The sequence below is a fragment of the Ovis aries genome, chromosome 12 (assembly GCF_016772045.2).
Source record: "Ovis aries strain OAR_USU_Benz2616 breed Rambouillet chromosome 12, ARS-UI_Ramb_v3.0, whole genome shotgun sequence".
Lineage (NCBI taxonomy): Eukaryota > Metazoa > Chordata > Mammalia > Artiodactyla > Bovidae > Ovis > Ovis aries.
Window position 1 is genome coordinate 68,727,208 of NC_056065.1, and position 21,121 is coordinate 68,748,328.

The 21,121-nt window shown below is 45.3% G+C and overlaps 1 protein-coding gene across 1 annotated transcript in view; it reads right to left on the reverse strand.

The window, feature by feature from the left end:
- SMYD2 (SET and MYND domain containing 2) overlaps positions 1-21,121 on the reverse strand; it is a 53,688-nt gene that overhangs the window by 25,562 nt on the left and 7,005 nt on the right. Inside the window, exon 2 of the mRNA XM_015099365.3 lies at positions 7,372-7,435. Within this exon, the coding sequence (XP_014954851.2) occupies positions 7,372-7,435 (64 nt within the window). The remainder of the gene's footprint in view (positions 1-7,371; positions 7,436-21,121) is intronic.

Genomic DNA, 21,121 nt, shown 5'->3' on the forward strand with positions numbered 1-21,121 from the left:
ACTCAGACCAGTGCCTGGCACACAACGTGCTCTCAACAAATGCTGGTAATTGTTCATGTCCTGGTTCCTTCATTCATTCAATAAGCCCTTGATGACCCCAGAGGCAGGGATGGGAGATGGAGTCTTTGACTTCAAGTCGTTTATGACTGTATCCGAACACAAAGAAAAGCAAGAGCACCTAGAATGTAATGAAGACCCACACAGAGCAGTGAAATCAGAGAGCTGGGTAAATTCAAGGACCGGCAGCATTATGCTAAGTTTCATCAGGGGAAATTTGTCAGCTAGTAAGAAGTTTTCCTTTTCTGTCAGATGGTGGAAATGTCAGAGACATACCAAAGTGGCACTACTTGGCTTCCAGTTTTCCTTCAAAATTTAAGCTGTTACTCTTTTAATGGTTGCAATCTTTATAAAACTTTATGAAAATTCAGATGGATCCCATTTTCTAGGAAAGTAATATATTATAAACAAATGCATAGGGAAGATTCAGAAAGACACATGCCAAAGTGTTACTAGCGGTTTTCTCTGGAAGGATAAAATTATGAAGTATGGATACTCTTTCTGTTCCTCTTTCAGTCTGAAACTTCTGATTTTTCTATAATGAGCACAGATGATTCATGCAATAAATTTAAACAATTAAATCTATGTAAAAAGTATGAGAGGGAATTTTTTTGACACCCTTTTAAACTTCTAGTTCATTTTCAGCCACTGTAACCACAGCTCTGCATGACTTTCCTTTTTGTGCGTGTGTGGACCGAAATGCTTAAAGATGCATAAAGAGTTGAAAAATTGTCTCATGGTACACCAGCACTTCCAACGCTGGAAGAAAAGAGTGATTGTTATGTCAGCCAGTTTTCTGCTGAGCAAATGATATATTGTCTCCCTGTATAAGGAGACTGGATTTTTATTGTGAAATCCCCTTTTCTAACTCCTGCATTTGGTGTTACTCTTGTTCTAAAGGGGCTTTCAATTTAGACCATAATTTCAGGGGAGCTATTTCAAATCCTGAAAGATGATGCTGTGAAAGTGTTGCACTCAATATGTCAGCAAATTTGGAAAACTCAGCAGTGGCCACAGGACTGGAAAAGGTCAGTTTTCATTCCAATCCCAAAGAAAGGCAATGCTAAAGAATGCTCAAACTACCACACAATTGCTCTCATCTCACACGCTAGTAAAGTAATACTCAAAATTCTCCAAGACAGGCTTCAGCAATATGTGAACCGTGAACTTTCAGATGTTCAAGCTGGTTTTAGAAAAGGCAGAGGAACCAGAGATCAAATTGCCAACATCCGCTGGATCATCGAAAAAGCAAGAGAGTTCCAGAAAAACATCTATTTCTGCTTTCTTGACTATGCCAAAGTCTTTGACTGTGTGGATCACAATAAACTGGAAAATTCTGAAAGAGACGGGAATACCAGACCACCTGACTTGCCTCTTGAGAAACCTGTATGCAGGTCAGGAAGCAACAGTCAGAACTGGACACGGAACAACAGACTGGTTCCAAATAGGAAAAGGAGTACATCAAGGCCGTATATTGTCACCCTGCTTATTTAACTTATATGCAGAGTACATGAGAAATGCTGGGTTGGAGGAAGCATAACCTGGAATCAAGATTGCCAGGAGAAATATCAATAATCTCAGATATGCAGATGACACCACCCTTATGGCAGAAAGTGAAGAACTAAAGAGCCTCTTGATGAAAGTGAAAGAGGAGAGTGAAAAAGTTGGCTTAAAGCTCAACATTCAGAAAACGAAGATCATGGCCTCTGGTCCCATCACTTCATGGGAAATAGATGGGGAAACAGTGGAAACAGTGGCTGACTTTATTTTTCTTGGCTCCAAAACCACTGCAGATGGTGACTGCAGCCATGAAATTAAAGACACTTACTCCTTGGAAGGAAAGTTATGAGCAACCTAGACAGCATATTAAAAAGCAGAGACATTACTTTGTCAACAAAGGTCTGTCTAGTCAAGGCTACAGTTTTTCCAGTGGTCATGTATGGATGTGACAGTTGGACTACAAAGAAAGCTGAGCGCCGAAGAATTGGTGCTTTTGAACTGTGGTGTTGGAGAAGACTCTTGAGGGTCCCTTGAACTGCAAGGAGATCCAACCAGTCCATCCTAAAGTAGATCAGTCCTGGGTGTTCATTGGAAGGACTGATGTTGAAGCTGAAACTCCAACATTTTGGCCACCTGATGCGAAGAGCTGACTCTTTTGAAAAGACCCTGATGCTGGGAAAGATTGAGGGCAGGAGGAGAAGGGGACAACAGAGGATAAGATGGTTGGATGGCATCACCGACTCAATGGACATGGGTTTGGGTAGACTCTGGGAGTTGGTGATGGACAGGCAGGCCTGGCGTGCTACGGTTCATGGGGTTGCAAAGAGTCGGACATGACTGAGCGACTGAACTGAACTTATTTATATACATGCCTGTGTGATTTCCTGAAAAGCAGAGTAGCATGCATAAGTGATTTCATAAAATGTGGAATAGTAAGAAAATGTCACAGGACTACTGTTCTTCACCACTATTCTCTGTGAGAGGAAGAATGCAAAAGGAATCAGGGGCTTAGCGACTACCTCACACCGGGATGACACCGGGATGACAGCCACTGCTGGCCCCTATCTGCTTTGTTTTCTCTTTCCATAAAAGAGTGATGGGACACACTCATTGATTCTTACTGGTGATGTTAACCATTTATTCACAGGAAAAAATCAGTGGCTCCTTTGAGGATGCTTCCTATGTCTGAATGAAGAGAACAGAGTTTAACCAGGACTAAACCCCATGACTCTAGCCCACTCACTGATCACCCAAAAAATGACAGGGTCATGGGAGCATTTCTTAGACATTTTCTACACTTCAGTTACTTTGTAATTGGTGATAAAAGTCGAGAATGTTCTCACATGTTTGGTCACATACTCCTTATACATGCTTTCTTCAATCTTCATCAGAACATGCCCCCTCCTGCTTTCAAAATCACACTCGTAATCCTAACACCTCCACTTACAACACACAAACCGTTTTCTTCTATTTTTCAATGTTAAGAAATAACACCTTAGAAAGTTCTACTCCACAATGATTCCTCTATGTAATAACTCTAAAACTCTTCTCTTCAATGTGCCGTGGTACAATTTAACAAAAAAGTCTGAGTGAACAACACTCTTAGTTTTCTAGGCATATTTATAAAAATAAATATAGTTCATTAAAACACACAGCTTACAAACTGAGCCTAACAAAAAAGGAATTTCTATTTGTTTTATATTTCCTCCCATTACCCCTTTCATGCATTGTCAATTAAAATCTCTCCTCTGGCAGGATCACACTGAGTCAAATGAATGAAAAGGAGAATAAATGGGACAAGACTTGAGCCAAACTGTATAAAATAAAGCATGGTCCTAGAATCTCCTACAATCAGAGAGGATGGAAACAGTGAGGAAGTCAGCCACTGTTTACACAATCAGAGAGGATGGCTGGGTGCAGGAAGCAGAGTCCTGAGGAGCTCTAACATGCTGCATTCCTGGAAGGACGCTATCAGGCAGGGATGTGGACCTTATACTTAAAAGGATCTTCCCTTTCACCTCCATGAAAGGCCACTTCGTCTCTGACTCATCCCTACAGCGCCTCTTCTCCTGGAGGGTCCTCAGGACCCCCAGGCACAGTGCTGGAAAGCAGTGAAAGCCCTCCCCAGGGATTCTGCACACTCTGGTCTCAGTTTTGTTGCTGTGTGACCTTGGGCAAGTCACTCAGCCACTGGGGACACTGCTTTCTTATTTACTGATAAGCTCCTTTCAACCCCCATCGTCTGCTCTGTGGTGTGGACCCCCTGGTGGCTCCAGGTGGGTGGGGTCTGCCTGTGAAGAAGGCCCAGTGAAGAGGAAAAGAAGCTGACGCTGGGAAAGACTGAAGGCAGGAGGAGAAGGGGACGACAGAGGGTGAGATGGTTGGATGGCATCACCGACGCGATGGGCATGAGTTTGAGTGAGTTCTGGGACACGGTGAAGGACACGGGAGCCTGGCGTGCAGCAGTCCCAGGGGTTGCAAAGAGCCAGACATGACTGAGTACCTGAACAATAGGGGCAACGCTTTCTTAGGTGGAGAATCACTCAGTCACCTTCCCCACTGCTGCCCTTGTTTTAAACCCCTTGTTTTACCCTGCAGCAGAGTCTCCACCTTGATCCCATCCAAGTATTCCCTTGGGCAGAATTCCGAGTCCATTTCCATCTAGAGCAAATACCCCACACTCCTCCCCAGTGATTTTATGGACGAAACCCTTCTACGGCCGTTTGTTTCTAGGCACTTAACTTTATGGCCATCCTGTCTCACTGTGATACGGCGTCCTGCTCCTACTCAGCCCTTCAGATGACAGGACCGAAGACCTTAATGATTATGTGCCTCCTCCTGCCAGGACAGGAGAGACGGGAAACAGACATGAAACAGGCCAAATCCAGCCTCATTTCTGGAAACAGGTGGCTTTTGGAAAGTGTGTCACTACTTGTCATCTACGAGAGTACTTTGGTCACAAGATACTTCACAGAGCACGGGGAAGCTGAAGTGCAAAACGACCCTCTAGGACCAAGGGTGTCCTGGCCCAGGGGCTGGCGAGATGCAAGGAAGACTGCACACGGTGGGGCTGGACACAGCAAGCTGTCACGCCCCGGACCTTTGACATGACTTAGAATCACAGGACTGTGTCCCCCATCCTGGGGTTCCTTGCTACAGCAAGCACATTATAATGTGACCTGTACAATCTATCTACACCAGGAGGAGGACATGCAGCCTGTCAAGCTGCTTGATGTAAAGTAACAAAAAGGCTCATCTTTCAGTGTCGTATCTTCTTGCCTTTTCATTCTGTGAGGTGACTGATGCGGAGGCTGAAGCTCCAATACTTTGGCCACCTGATGCAAAGAGCCGACTCACTGGAAAAGACCCTGATGCTGGGAAAGACTGAGGGCAGGAGCAGAAGCGGGCAACAGAGGATGAGATGGTGGGATGGCATCACCGACTCAACAGACACGAGTTTGAGCAAACTCTGGGAGATGGTGAGGGAGAGGGAAGCCTGGTGTGCTGCAGTCCATGGGGTTGCAAAGAGGAGGACATGAATTAGAGACTAACCAACAATAAAGAGGCATTCTGGTTCACACAGGTTGATATACTTGGTTGCCGGGAACCTCCCAAGGCCAGGCACCTATCACAGTGAGTCAGCAAATCTGGAAGACTAGGTCCTAAAGGCAAGGGAACCACAATGGCCCCCACAACACCCCAACCTGGACTACGGTTATGCATCAGTGTAATGCCACCTGGGGGGCCTAATGGAAGACAGCTCAAGAGACCAAGAGGTAGCTCAGCATCTCACAGATGCTTATGTTTCATATCCATGCCAAGTCTACAGTTCATCAGAGAAGTTAAAGCTCCATTTTGTAACAAGCACTATTCATATAACGTATACCATTAAGGATCTCAAGTTTCTTAGAATCCGTCCATACGCTTTGGTGAAAAAAACCCAGTCCTTTAAATCTAAAGTGGGCTGCCTACTTTGTTCTCTGCATAAAGCTAAGCTTCGTCCAGCCTGAATTACTATCATATTATTATTTACAAGCCCTCATGCCTGCACGCAGCATCACAGTTTACACAGAACTCTGATATCTCATATATCATTTGATCCTTATAATTCATCAAGATAGGGGCCACTGTCCTCATTTACACTTAAAGAAAAAGACTCTGAGACGTCCTTTGAATTGTCAAGTTCACAGAGGTAGGCAGGTGCAGGGCTGGAACTATACCCTCTGAGTCTTCTGTGTTACAACAGTCTGACCTGTGTGTGAGTTACTAGCTGGCTTCTTTAAAGAACCAGAATATCATGAGCTACTTTTTCTAGAAGCGTTTAACTTAAATATAGAAACAGCTAACTTATCAGGCCTGGAACCTAATCACGTCATTCTGGCGCTCACTGACCTCTTTGCAGGCCCAGCAATCTAACCACAGAACTCTCTGTCCATAATTGGGAGGAGCAAAGCACGGTCTCTCCTCTTCAGAGGAAGCCACACTCCGATAAACCAATGACAAGCCCATCTATATTCTCACCGCCCTGCAGGCCGGAAGCCTGCGTGGAGACACAGGGACACCTCCCTGTGCCATGCACATGGCCTTCAGAGCCAAGGCAGCCCTTCCCAAGCCAACGGCTCAGCCTGTGTTTCCTCTGGCCAGGGGCTCTGTGAGGGCAGCTCTGTCAGATAAGACTTTGGGGCTTACCAACCTCTCCCACTGCTGCACAACACCCTTTGGAGACATTCAGAGACCAGCTGTGTAGGGAGAAAACAGAGGAGAAAAAAAAGAAAAGAAACCATGGGCAATGTGGTCGACCAGAGCAGGGGTGGGGGGCAGAGGAGAGTGACAGTTACGTATGGGAAGAAGAACGAAACCAAGGTGCAGGTATGAAGAACGGCCTCCCTCTCCCTTAGAACCACTATTTAGTAGCATCATTTCCCAAGCCATATTAGTAGGTTCCCATTTAAAAAATAGATTGGGGAGGATACACAGAGGTTGAAGATCACATCCTCCCCAAATTCAAACTGCTAGAACGTGGAGTGCATTTTCTGTAATACCTGTGAACATTCTGTGTAACTACACAGTATTAAGTAGAAAAGTTTGGGGGGGAAAAAAAAAACTTATCCCTTAAAGAGTCTACCAAGAGTTCCTCCAAATACCCTCTTGAAATCCTCAGTCCTGGGTTACAAGACTCCCTTGAGATGCATCCAGCCAGCCAGATGGCCTGTGGTCTACACGCAACCTGCTGCCTGAACCGCTCACACCCCGCCCCCAGGTCTCCAGGTCCAAGTTCAGACCAGTCCACCTCTGGCTGCACAAAAGCTGTGTCAGGGGTCCACCTAAGTCCAGCTGGAATCAGGCTAGATTAGACCAGCCCAAGGGTGACGTGTAGCCTGCCAGGGGGATAGATACAAATTCAGACTTGGTGATGGTAAAGACTAAACAATTTTAAAGACAGCATTTTAACATTTTTCACTGGTTGTCTTTGCACATTCCATTTGTTGCTGGGAGCCGTGGGGGGCAGACTGTTGACCTTGGTGAAACACCTGCCTGTATCCAATGTGGTCCCTATGTCTTTCCCACTTTACCAACCTTTATTTTTGATCCTGTGTGGGGCCCCAAAATGTTACTGCCCACTGGCTGCCCATCACATCAGTCTTGGGTGCCAGCACACAGGGGCATCCAGCCACACCCTACGCCACAAAGAGGCTTTTCAGCTCTGGCTGCAGGAGGGCCCTGGGATGCCGTGACGAGGATGAGAAGGATGCTGGGGTCCCGAGCTTCCGAGGAAACCAGGCCCTCCCTGCCAGCTGGCCCAGAGACACCTACCTGACACTCCACATTGCAGTAAAATGCCTGCTTGCATCTTCCACATTTGGACAAGCCTTCTTTCCTTAAAAAACAGAAAGGGCACTGTAGTGGTGAGAGGCAGAGAAACGTGAAGCCGCGCATTTTATCATGCAATAACGACAGCCATCTGGTTCGAAAGCAGAGCCAAGAGTCACCTTACCTTGCTCTCCCACTGCTACGTGGGATTTTCCCAAAGGAGAGTTTGACCAGACTCAGCCCTTGAGTGGGAATGAGTTAGTCAAAGGGGACACACGCTGCCACTGACCAACCCCAACAGCATGAAGGGTACTTTCCAAAGAGACGAAGGACATGCTCCCTGACTCGTGAGCCTGGCCTGGGACACCACAGCTGTTAACATCAACCTGCACTATGACTCAATGCTTTGGGGCAAGTCAAAGGCTCTTGTGTCCTGATTTTCTCAGCTGCTAGAAAGGGACAGAAATAAACAAAGCCATCTTGGAAGCCTGGTCTGTAAAGACAGAGGACTGGGGTCGACCTATACTGCTGAGAACACAAAGTGGGTGACAATCTTTAGTATTTAGGGATGGAGCGTGACAGTAACAAATGTTGTCTGAGAAGCAAAGTTTAAAAACAACGCTACCCAGCAACTGGAGGCATATTCTTAAATAAAATACCCCTGGATCTGACTGGCACACACATCTACCTTGTCTGTATCCCACTGAATGATTCTTCTGCTTTGTCATAATTAGGTTAGTCCTCCCCGTTTATCACCATAGAATTCATTTTCTTGCTTCTCATAGGGGACAGGGACGTTGCTATTCCCCAACTGTTAGGTGCTGGTGTGTTTGCTGCGTTAGACAAGCCACGGGATTTTCCAAAAACTGTGAAGCCACTGAGTTAAACCGCCTATGACAGAACCCTTCAAATTTTTCTGAGATGGGGAACAACCACTTTGTTAAATGAGAGTGTGATCTGTAAAGCCCGCTGTCTGCTTCTCACTGACCACCCTGAAGCCAGCTTTCCAATGTACAGAAATGCTGGTGCTGCAAAGGGCACTCTCGCTTACTGCCAGGGGTGCCCCCTGCCCTGCCATGGAGCCCCCTCACCCCAACCCCATCTGCAGCATGCCCGGAGGGCTGACATTGCAAGACATACATATCATCACTCTGCAGAGTCCTCCTCCGCGTCTTCTCAGAGAGTGGTAGTCACCACACTACTCCCACGGAATCGGGAAAGGGTTCCAAAAATGCTACTGTTGGAACGAAACTGGCTGCCTTGCAGTTTTCATGACAGTGCTTGGATTCCAAGCAGCAGGCTGAAGAATTGTGTGGGAGAAAAAAACGCAACTCACAGTTGAGGTATAAATAAATATTCCGAGTTTGCACATCTCAGTGGTTCAAAGAGGAGCCCACTAATTTGGCTGAGTGCATCCTCTGGCCTGAAATACCCTCCGAGGATACATGTGGATGAGACGGCCGGCCCTGGCGTCTCCTGCATTTTATGCCAAGGGGTAAGGACAGGCGATGTGCTCAAAGACAACTGTGAAGTGACTAGTGAGCAAGTGCTAATTGACAGGCACCGTGAAGGAATGCCAAAGGGACAGAAAGAGCAGACGGGCAAAGCCGCAGAGGGAACTCTGAAAATTCTTTTCCAAAAGACGTGTGTTGGGACCTGGACAATGGATGGGTAGACGCCACCCATAACAATGTCCATCTGAAACAGCCATTTGGTGACGGTTGGTTTTGCAGGGGGCGAGGTCATAAAACCTCTCTGAGAATTTAAAGCTATTAACTCTCCCCAACAACCCAGCTTATCCCCAACCCTCAAAGAACAACAGAAAATGTTGTGAAATTTTGAGGTCTCACCAGCCACCTAGAATCTATGCACAGACTAGCGAAGTGTCTCTGAAACCAGAATTAAGACCCTCGATATAACAGACCAGGAAACTATAACAAAAAATGTCTTTCTTAGCGCTACACCATACAAAAAGAAAACAAGGACTATATACAGAGATCTTCCACACATAGATGTGAGCAGTAAAGCTAATATGAAACCAAAGTTTGTTTTCAGCTTGTTTTTGACTTGTTTCGGATATTACCAAGGTACTATCCCAGGAAGGAAAAAAAAACTGGGCTCTGGTGAACGCAGGAAGAACTCTATTGGGGTTTCATCAAAATAATAGATCTCCCAAAGGCCAGGCTTCATTCAGCCTGGCTAGTCACCAAGTCCGCGGCCACAGACAATGAAGACCAGGAAGAAAGAGCTAACTTGTCAGGAGGTTACATAATGCCAGTGGTTCTTGAGGTGTGGTCTGTAGACTACTGGAGGCCCAGAGGCCCTTTCAGGGAGCCCATGAGATCAAAACTATTTCCAGAATGCACTACTGCCTTTAGGGTCTTGACATTTGTGCTCTAGAAAGTGAAGGGTGCCCGGAGGGTGAAACCCGCAAGGCTTTGAAGTGAAATGAAGTGAAATTCGCTCAGTCGCGTCCAACTCTTTGAGATCCCATGGACTGGTACATGGGATTCTCCAGGTCAGAATACTGGCGAGGGAAGCCTTTCCCTTCTCCAGGGGATCTTCTCAACCCAGGGATCGAACCCAGGTCTCTTGCATTGCAGGCAGAATCTTTACCAGCTGAGCCACAAAGCCTTTGGTACAAATCAAAGCAGCGAGTTAAGTCGTCCCTGTATTCCTCCCTTCCACATGCTCACAGTCAGGGGGGAAAAGCCAGTTTCACTTAGGAATACCCTTAAAGAAATCTAAACTATGATACAAATGAACTTACCTACGAAACAGACTCACAGACTTAGAGAGCAGACTTGTAGTTGCTGAGGGGTAAGGGATGGACCCAGAGTTTGGGATGAGAGAATGCAAACCATTACACGGTGGTGGCAGTGTCACTAAGCTGTGTCCGACTCTTGCGACCCCATGGACTGTAGCCTGCCAGACTCCTCTGTGTGTGTGTGTATTCATATACATATATAACTGAATCACTCTGCTATATAGCAGAGATTAACACAACATTGTAAACCAAGTAGACTAAGATAAATTAAAAAAAGAATGTCCCTAATAAAGCCGTGTGTGCATGCTCAGTCACTTCAGCTGCATCCAGCTCTTTGCGATCTCATAGACTGTAGCCCGCCTCTGTCCATGGGACTCTCCAGGCAAGAACACTGGAGTGGGTTGCATGCCCTCCTCCAGGGGATCTTCCTGAACTAGGGATCACACCTAAGTCTCCTGCAGTTCTTACATTACAGGTAGATTTTTTACCACTGAGACACCCGGGAGGCCCACTAAAGCAGGCACAAATGTTAATGTCCTTGAATCGTGAGTCTTTGGTATGTATCATCTCGGCACCCTGAGATGAAGGGGGCAGAAGGCAGGAAGTGTTTCTGCTCCTACTGAAGAATGAGGGTTATCTCAAGGATGAACTCTTGGCCATCCCTGGAGCTACAAACTGAACGTGCCACTGTTTTCTTGAAATATCACTTTTATTAAGAAGAACAACTTTAGACAAATTGGCTGTTCAGACTTGTGTATTTGGAAGGTATATTATGGAAATAAATGAAGTGAGTCCATCACATCAAGGAAAATAACTGGCAATATTTGTTGCCAATGATAAAATGTGGGCTCTTAAGCAAAAACTAGAATTTTGGAACACATGTATCTGCTGCCCAGAGTTTGACAGTCTTTCATCTGAAAGATTGGTGATGGTTTTAAAAATTGTGGGGTTTTTTTTTGTTTGTTTGATTTCATGGTTTGATGAAATAAAGTTGTAGGACGTCTATATAACTGAGTGAACCAATGTTTTCCAAATGACCAGAGTATGATGTTTAAAAAATTACACATGACTAAAAGAGTCATTCAAAGTACAAGACAGACTAAGGATTTTATGTAACAGAGTACATAAAATTCATAGACATGGCTTCAGAGTGCATGTTACAACTAATATTTAAGACAAAAATCACTTCACTGAGTTCTAACGGTGAATCAAAGAATATCCACAATTAACTGAAAAGGCTATTAAAATACTCCTTCCCTTCCAATTACACACCTATTTGAGGCCAGATTTCCTTTGCATATGTCAACCAAAACTACATTACATGCCAGACTGAATTCAAAAGCATATCTGAGAATCCACTTGTATTCTTTAACCTCTCATTAAAGAGATTTGCAAAACTGTAAAACACCACTCATTAATTATTCTCATTAATTCTTTTGTCTTGAAGAAGAGTCGTCATTTTAAAAAACAAGTGCTTTATAATATTTTTTATTTTTAATTATAAATATGGTAAATACTGATAAATATCTAGGTGAACAAAAAAAGCTCTTTGGAGTTCTCAATTTTTATAGGTAGAGAGGGATCTTAAGAACAAAAAGTTTGAAAACTGCTGATTTCTTCTAATCATTCCATCAGCTCTATGAAGAGGTTATTATTCCAGCTTTTCAAATGAAGATACTGAAGATTTTAGAGGTGAAGTATCTAACTCAACATGGCCATTCAGCAAGTTGGTAGCAGAATCAGAATTCACACATCAAGGGACATATTTTGTCTCCATCATGCAAAATATCCTTCCTTGAGTATGATGACATGATCAAGGAGCATATACTACAGCAAACAAAAATAATCTATGCATCTAGATAAGGTAATTCAGTTCAGTTCAGTTCAGTTCAGTCGCTCAGTTGTGTCCGACTCTTTGTGACCCCACGAATCACAACATGCCAGGCCTCCCTGTCCATCACCAATTCCAGGAGTTCACTCAGACTCACGTCCATTGAGTTGGTGATGCCATCCAGCCATCTCATCCTCTGTCATCCCCTTCTTCTCCTGCCCCCAATCCCTCCCAGCATCAGAGTCTTTTCCAATGAGTCAACTCTTTGCATCAGGCGGCCAAAGGACTGGAGCTTCAGCCTCTGCATCAGTCCCTCCAGTGAACACCCAAGACTGATCTCCTTTAGGATGGACTGGCTGGATCGCCTTGCAGTCCAAGGGACTCTCAAGAGTCTTCTCCAACACCACACTTCAAAGGCATCAATTTTTCGGCGCTCAGCTTTCTTCACAGTCCAACTCTCACATCCATACATGACCACTGAAAAAAACCATATCCTTGACTAGATGGACCTTTGTTGGCAAAGCAATGTCTCTGCTTTTGAATATGCTATCTAGGTTGGTCATAACTTTTCTTCCAAGGAGTAAGTGTCTTTTAATTTCATGGCTGCAATCACCATCTGCAGTGATTTTGGAGCCCCAGAAAACAAAGTCTGACACTGTTTCCCCATCTATTTCCCATGAAGTGATGGGACCAGATGCCATGATCTTAGTTTTCTGATAAGGTAATAGCAGTAAGTAAATAAGTATTAGTTGTTCAGTTGTATCAGACTCTTTGTGACGCCATGGACTGTAGCCTGCCAGGCTCCTCTGTCCATGGAATTCTCCAGGCAAGAATATTGAAGTGGGAAGCCGCTCCCATCTCCAAGAGGGTCTTCCTGACCAAGGGATCGAACCTGTAATAACACTATGAAGAGTAAATAAAGGCATTCTTTACCCTCGTCTGCACAATGTCCCAGCTCCAGTGGAATCCTGTTAACGCTGCGCCATGCTGTACTTGGCCACTCAGTGTGTCCGACTCTTTGTGACCACATGGCTATAGCCCAGCTGGCTCCTCTGTCCGTGGGATTCTCCAGGCAAAAATACTGGAGTGGGTTGCCATGCCCTCCTCCAGGGGATCTTCCCAACCCAGGGATTGAACCCAGGTCTCCCGCATTGCAGGGGGATTCTTTACTGTCTGAGCCACCAGGGAAGCCCAAGGATTCCAGAGTGGGTAGCCTATCCCTTCTCCTGTTAATGCTACTTGGCTTCAAAGATACAATGGGAAGAATCCAGTTATTTCTAAAAATGAGATCCAGGAAGGGGAACATCCCCACAGAGGGTCTCTTGACCAACTATGCCAGAGGACTCAATGTCACCTGAAGTGGACTGGAATTAAAATAAGGGCTGATTTTGTATTCAGCCTGTGCAAAGAAGGTCCCTCTGTCTCATTCAGGGAGTAAATTCAGGCAGTAAATCCAGGTGTGTTTGCAGACAGACACTGGGCCAGTCCACATGGGATTGCGTCCTCTGGGAACTGGGTGATAACACACTGCAGCTCTCAGAAAGGACAGAAAAGCCTTGCCTGGCTCGGATGCAGATGTTACTGTATATGTGATTATGGGGTCATCTACCTGGCTTACCTGTGTGAATATCCTTCACAAAGATTCTCTCGGCCAGACTGCCCTCAGCAGAGAGGAGAAAAGCTAAGCCAGTTACTGACAGCGATCAGTTTAAGAATCTCCTTTGGTCTATTTGGTAATAGCAGTTCTCAGTGAAATGGGGTAGGGATGGGAACTCTGTTTAAACTACCCAGATACGTGCTTCAGTTCTTCCCATAGCTTACCACAGGGCAAAACACACATGGTCTGTAGGTCTAATGGTGGAAACCCCGATTACAATGTGCTGAGCTGGCTCATGCGGGTGTGTGTGCTTCAGAGAGCAAGAGAGGGTTTGTGTGTGTGTGTATGTGCTTCAGAGAGCAAAAAGTAGAGCTCCTGAGAGTCCAACTACTGCTGACTGCAAAGTTCAGCCAGAGAGAAACTTCATACGGGATATCCATTTTCACTGTCGGAATACACAAGGCTTTTAGAATAAACTCTGTGCCTGCAGAAGACCCAGCTGTAAAGCTTTCATTTGCGATGTAACCCGATCTGAATTGTCCAGGAGGTTTGGGGAAAGACTGCGAAACAAGGAACAGAAAACTGCCCTCCGTGACAGAAGAATAAAGGTCATTCGGAGGAATGAAGTGAAGTAACTGAAAAGGAAGGGAACGAAAGGAACACTAATGGTGAAGTCACGCACAACCTCTCAGAGCGGTTCTCAGCTTCAGCTGCCCACGCCCGTCTGGGGCTGGGTCCAGCTAGTCTCATCAGACTGGTTGGTGCTGGGAGTTTTAGAAAGCCACCCAGGTCGAATGTGCCTCCATAACACACAACTGCGGGTCTAGGCCTATGGTCGTCCATTTGGGTTGAGAGTTTTCGAGGGCAGAATTTGATGAAGAGTGTTGAAGCATTCTTCTCTGCAGTCCAGACTGCTTACAATGTAACTCTTCTTAAGAATGACTCACGCACAGGATGGATTAGGTGGTTTAACTACCTTGATGATGGATGGATAGGTCGGAATAAAGTGGCAGACACTGTATTTTCTTACTATGACAAGCAAGTGTTCTGGAAGCCAGGCTCAGCTTTCTTTCCACCTCTTCCTGATTCCTGCTTCACAACGCAGGATGACTGTGCTGGGCTCCTTTTCCTACTTCCCTGTCTCAAATCCTTTTTCCTTCTCATGCTTGAGGGCTACGGGATCTTAGGCAAGTTAGTCATCCTTTCTGAACCTGTTTCCTCCACCATAAAGATATAGTTTCTATCTCGCAGGCTTGTTATGTAAATTAAATGAAAAAATAGAAGCGAAGCTCGCCACTACTACACTTTTAATTAGTCTTCATACTTTTGTGTGTTTTTTTTTTAAGTGATGTCAACTCCTGAAATATCTTCAGTACCATCTTGCTCAGACTCATATTTAGAGGATTTACGCTTCTAAAGCCTTTGTTTTACAGGCAAATATCTACTTTGCTGTGAATGGAAGGGCTCTTTGAACTTAAGAAATGGTTCCATCCACAAAAGGAGGAAAGAAATGTGACAGGAAAATGCAAGTGTGTGATTATCAGTGGCTGAAACAGAACTCAGAAGACACGCTCCGGTCATTTTCGACAGGAGGAGACACGCGCAGTGATTAATTTTCTTGCTTTTAAAATTCGGAAGCTGGGAAGATCAACAAGTTAGGATCGTAATTAACAACTCCTGCTAGTTAATGCATTGCCGCAGGTGCCGCGGGTCCAGATAAAAAGGATTTGATCCTGTAAGCTCCCTCCTTTCTGCTACTGAAATGAATGCTTTGTGGGTTTTCCCCATGAAAGAGAATGATACTGGCATGGAGTGGGTTTGCAATAACAATTACTTTTAACTAACGATGATAGAAGAAGTGACAAGGAGGCTCTGTTGAACAGAGGCAGCCCCGGCCAAATGAAAAAAGAGAAAAGGAAAAAAGCCCCAGCGGCACAATATAACTTCACCATAGGTTGAAATAAGACAATCAGAAACAAAGTTAGCCTCCCACCCAGAGTGAGTGGTTCCACTAGCAAATTTTTATTGGAGAGAAATAAAAATTGGAGGAATTGTGGCAGAACCCTATTATAGCCCTGGTCAGGTGACAAGGATAATACTCAGGGTATGGGTTTTTGTGTAACCCTGAAAGATGCTCCATGTAGCACTTTAATCCACAATGTAACAGTGAAACGGGGCCACGTGCTGCGGGAGCTTCTTCCCAGAGCAGGGCTGAACCTTCCCCCCAGGGCATCCGGCTTTGTTCTGAGGCTTGTTAAAAGTTAGAGCCCAGGGCCTCCAGGGAAGCAGGAAATATTTAGGGCAGTAAGGTAGCAACTAATAGGTTTTCCCAAATGTTGGAACAGAAGCTGTGATTTACAAGGAGAAAGAGGAGGCTTGGTGGTCAGCACTGAATAGTTGACCTTGTCATAAAAATGATAACCCTGGAGAAATGGAGTGACACAGGTCAAAGGGCAGAAAGTTTCGGCTGTAAGGAGAAACAGGTCTGAGGATCTACTGGACGGCACGGTGACTACAGGTAATAATACAGTAGAGTATGCTTGAAAGTTGCTGAGACTTGAGCTTAAACATTCTTGTCACACAAAAGGAAGTTACCTATGTGAGAGGATGGATGCACTGATTATCTTGATCTTAGTAATCATCCCACAGTCTCCATGTACACCAGATCATCAGGCTGTACACTTTACATACAATCATATCTGTCAATTTTTCCTCAATACAGCTAAAAAAATACTGTAGACATGACTCTCTACATCACTGACTCATGAAAATCAAACTCAGCAATGAGAAAACAGTGAGCATGCTGATTTAAGATTTGTTTCAGTGAAGGCTCTAGGGAAGCCTGGCATGCTGCAGTCCATGGGGTCGCAAAGAGTGGGGCACAACTGAGCAATTGAACAACAGCAAAGACTCTAGTTGAGACGAAATCCTCCTCTGTCTTAGAAAGAAAAAAAAAAAAAACAAAAAACCATGAGGCTCACATATAGAGCAGAGAGCTACTAAGCCTATGGAACAGTGGCAATGACTCATTTCAGCCACTGGACAGCACCTACGACCAAACCTCATCTTGCAGGCCCTGTAAAATCCCTAACAGCTGAAGCCTGCCCGAAGAACAGATGTGTGCGCTTTTAAACTGAACATTCTCCTCTGAAATTCTGTATATGAACTTCTGTGGGAGATCACAATGATGCTTCCTTGCAATGTGTCTTTGACTTCTCTGATGCTTACCAATGAGGAAGTCAAAAGGAAAGAAACAACAAACTCATTTTTAACTTATTCTCATATCTTATAAGAACTGACCATAGGTAACAGCCACCATTGGGGAATGACACAGCACCATGGTGGGGGAACTGGAAAGACCACTTATATTTTGTTTAGGTTTTAAGTGAAAAAAGCAGTAAGGGATAATTCCAGGCAGGGTGGAATATGGAGGACTTGAGCAGTCAAGATTCTGCCCTGAAGACAGGGATCAATGAAGTGTTCTGTAAGAATCTATAAGGATCCAAGAACAAACAGAGAAGGGGATGAGGCCTGCCCACAGAGCTGTTTGTAAAATAAGACTACAGAAATGAGACTGTTCATTGATTAAATATTTATTGAGGTCATGGACTATCAGGCCTCAGGCTAAGTGCTGGACCTACAAGGTTGAAGAAGACCTGGGTCCTGTAGTCAAGTAGCAAGTGTGATGAAGGAAGCATGCAGAAGGTGCTACGGGTGCAAACACACGCATGTGTGTGTCCAAGCATGTACGCATGTACCACTATAAGCACTTTGGAGCTGCTGGAGTGAAATTAAGACTGAAGAGCAAACTGGACCATTGTGATGCCCAGCCTTGGGGGCGCGCCTGCAGGCAGCCTTGACCCGACAGTGGCCTTCCACTGGGTCACTCTCTGAAGATGCACAAAACAGAAGTTGGCGGTGGGCTGCTTTCCCCACTCTGTGCCTAGAAAATATTTAGCAGGTAGGTACCTCGGAAGGCCTGAACACGTGCTGAAATCAATTTACTACTGAGTGAAATAAGTCAACTGTTAGTTTCTGAATCTCTACTACTTTGTGACCTTGTAAGTTTTTAAGGTGAAAAAAATCCTAAAGCTTTTGAAAGTTGTATTTAAAAATATTTATTCAAATGTATGAATAAACACTTCTCAATACAGTTGAATAAATATTTCTAAATACAACTTAAAAAGCTTAATGGATATACGTGAGTTTGAGTAGGCTCCGGAAGTTGGTGATGGACAGGGAAGCCTGGCATGCTGCAGTCCATGGGGTCGCAAAGAGTCGGACATGACTGAGCGACTGAACTGAACTGATTCAAGGGTATGAGTAGACCAAATTTCACCAAATTCCAAAAAATGTCTACCCAAAGTGCTGCTATTTTAACACAATGCAGGGATGCTACAGTTTCATTTGACCCAGTATTATCTGATCAGAGTTCTCCCTTAGTTTGCATAAGTCATGAACTAGAGTGTGTGCTTAAACTTCTTGGTTAACAGTTTTATGACATACATACACGGATTATCAGTGTTTGAGGAAAGAAAGCACTGAACTCAAAACATTACTGCCTTTAACAAAAACTCTGCTAAAATGACAAAGTTCAAGGCACTACAGCATCAGCTAAAAATTGTCACTTGCTATCTGCTTCTACAAGGATGACATCCCTAGCCACTGCAGTTGCTGACCTTGAACCACTGCCTGAAAGGAGTCCAGGGTGGAGACGAGGAGTGAGGCACTCTGCGCTCTGGGAAGAACCGGCAGAACAGGCCTTCAGATAGCTAGAAATTTTTAGACAATTTTATGAGCCCAACTTCTGACATCTCCTCGTATCTAGAAAAGCACTAAAATCATTAGCAGAGACATCTGCTGCTCGTGACTAGTCACAACCTTCTTGAGACTCTTTGCGACCCCATGGATGGTAGTGCACCGGGCTCCTCTGTCCATGCGATTCTCCAGGCAAGAACACTGGAGAGGGTTGCCATTCCCTTTTCCAGGGGATCTTCCCAACCCAGGGATGGAATCTGGGTCTCCTGCATTACAGGCAGATTCTTTACCCACTGAGCCACCAGGGAAGCCCCCTTGGGATTAGCAGCAACCTTCTGCTGTGGGTTTCACCAAAATCAAACGTACGCTGAACTCCCACATCCACCTTTTCAGAACAGGGCCTCAGAGCTATGTGAGAAGCTGTCTCTTGGGCAGTAAGTCCTCATTCTGCCCCCAAATAAAACTTAATTCACGACTCGCATGCTGTGCTTTTTCTTTTCAGTCTACGGTGCATAAAATAAAGATGAATTAAACCTACTGGAACAGAAGCTTCATGGTGGGAGGGATTTTTGTTCCTTTTTTCCACCGGGATTCAGAACGTAGTGTGTGCTCAGTTGCTCAGTCGTGTCCGACTCTCTGCGACCCCGTGGACTGTAGCCCACTAGGCTCCTCTGTCCATGGGGTTCTCCCGGCAAGAATACTGGAGTGCGCTGTCATCTTCTTCTCCAAGGGATCTTCCCGATTCAGGGATCGAACCTGCATCTCCTGCATTGGCAGGCAGATTATCACTGTACCACTTGGGAAGCCCAGAACCACAGTGAATGCCCCATAAATATAAATATTTGCTGAATATATTAAAAACAGAATCCCTGCTTTCAGACAGCTTAATCATTAAATGTCTCTTACTGCTGAAGTTTTAAGAACCTGTGACTGACAGTGACCGTCACTCTGCTCGAGATCTGTGTAACTGAGGAGTAAGAGATGTTTTCAGGTGGCACGAGTGAAGAAAATCAACAAGATCTGAGCCCAGGGCCCACATCCCTTGAAGAGCCCTTCCTGGTCCTCACAGACTCAAGACAAAAAACTCCTCCAGTCCAACATCTTTTCATTTTGTCACAGATGGCAACATAACTCCTTTCAAGTGCCAGGATATAAAATCCTTGAGATTTCTATTTGGCTCAGATGAAAAAGTGCATCCTGCTGTCAGCCAGACTTCCTTTGCACCTCCCTCCCCCAGGATACGCCTATGTCTTCAGGCCTTGGTGTGAAATTCGCTTCTCCGTGAGGGAATCGTCCTTATTCTTCCTCTCCCCCAAGTGGTGACCGCAGATTCCCTGGGCAATGAGATGTCCTGTTCATCGCAGTGGACTTGCAGATACACAGTGGTGTCTCAGCTATCACAGCAAGCATTTATTTTGGTTTCTAGGGACTATAAACTTGTGAAACAGAAGCACTGATGGATTCTTGGATGTACTCCTTTAAGAAGCGAACCCAATCCACTTGAATAATGCAAGTGCCATATTCCACTCAGTCATCAGAAACCTTCCACTTAGCCCCTAGGTTTTATTTAATACATTGGCACAAGGAGTCCCACAGTATTTTTAAATTTTTGATGGAAGGAAAATATGAGACACACAGTTGGATTCTCAACAAATGCATGGACTAGAAAGATAAGTTGTTTCCTGAACCCTCAAGACACTTTGGTCTTATTTTCCTGCTAAATCGCATATCTCTGGCCTTCAGAGAAGTCTAGAAGAGATCCGATTTCCTTCTGTTCTATTGTGCTGGCGTGAACGCCTTTGCAATTGAAAAGGAGGCCTCCGAGGGTGGTAGGAACAGAGTCAGCAGAAGTTACACAAAGTGAGGTGTGTGGCTTTGTGACTGGTTAGAGCGCCTGTGCTAATGAGGCCAAGGTCATGGGTTCAGCCCCTGAAAAGGCAGTTACTTCAGTCAATTCCCTGCTGGAGGACTGCACCCCTAAACTCCCACAGATTCACTAGAAATCCAGAGATGCGAGGGTTGGGATGAGAATGGGAGACTGATGGTGGTGTACAGAGATTGATCGCATTAATACAGATCCCTTGAGAGAGGACAGAGACCTCTAGTCCCAGAGTGGGCCCCTCTCCAGAGGCAAGGGGACGGCTCCAGAAGCGACTAACCTCCAGGCTGACCAGCGCTCTGTTGTGCTTAGTGGCTCCGTGTCTGACTCTTTGTGCTCCTATGGACTACAGCCCGCCAGGCTCCGGTGTCCATGGGGATTCTCCAGGCAAGATTATTGGAGGGGGTTGCCATGGTTGCCATGCCTTCCCAACCCAGGGATCAAACCCAGGTCTCTCACACTGCAGGCGTATTCTTTACTGTCTGAGCCACTAGGGAAGCCCAAGAATACTGCAGTGGGTAGCCTATCCCTTCTCCAGGGGATCTTCCCAACCCAGGAATTGAACCAGGGTCTTCTGCATTGCAGGCAGATTCTTCACCAGCTGAGCTACCAGGGAAGCCTCTCCAGAAGAGGGCTCAAAGCCTGCATCTGGTCAAATACAATCAGGGTGCCCTGTTCCTAGTTCCCTGGTGGTGATCAGGACTATATACTCATGGACTTAAAGGCAAGCAGGCAAAGAAGAGCCGGGCTGCCTTTGAGAGGAACAGGACATGGGAATGCAGAATCAGTAAGAAAGGAGAAATTTCAATCCAATTGTCCTGGCACAGGTCAGATGAAAGCAGTCCTCAAACTGAGAAATGTGATTACTTCCCTCCACATCTGAAGTACAAAAAATAAGATGTGCGTATGGTGGGAATGACC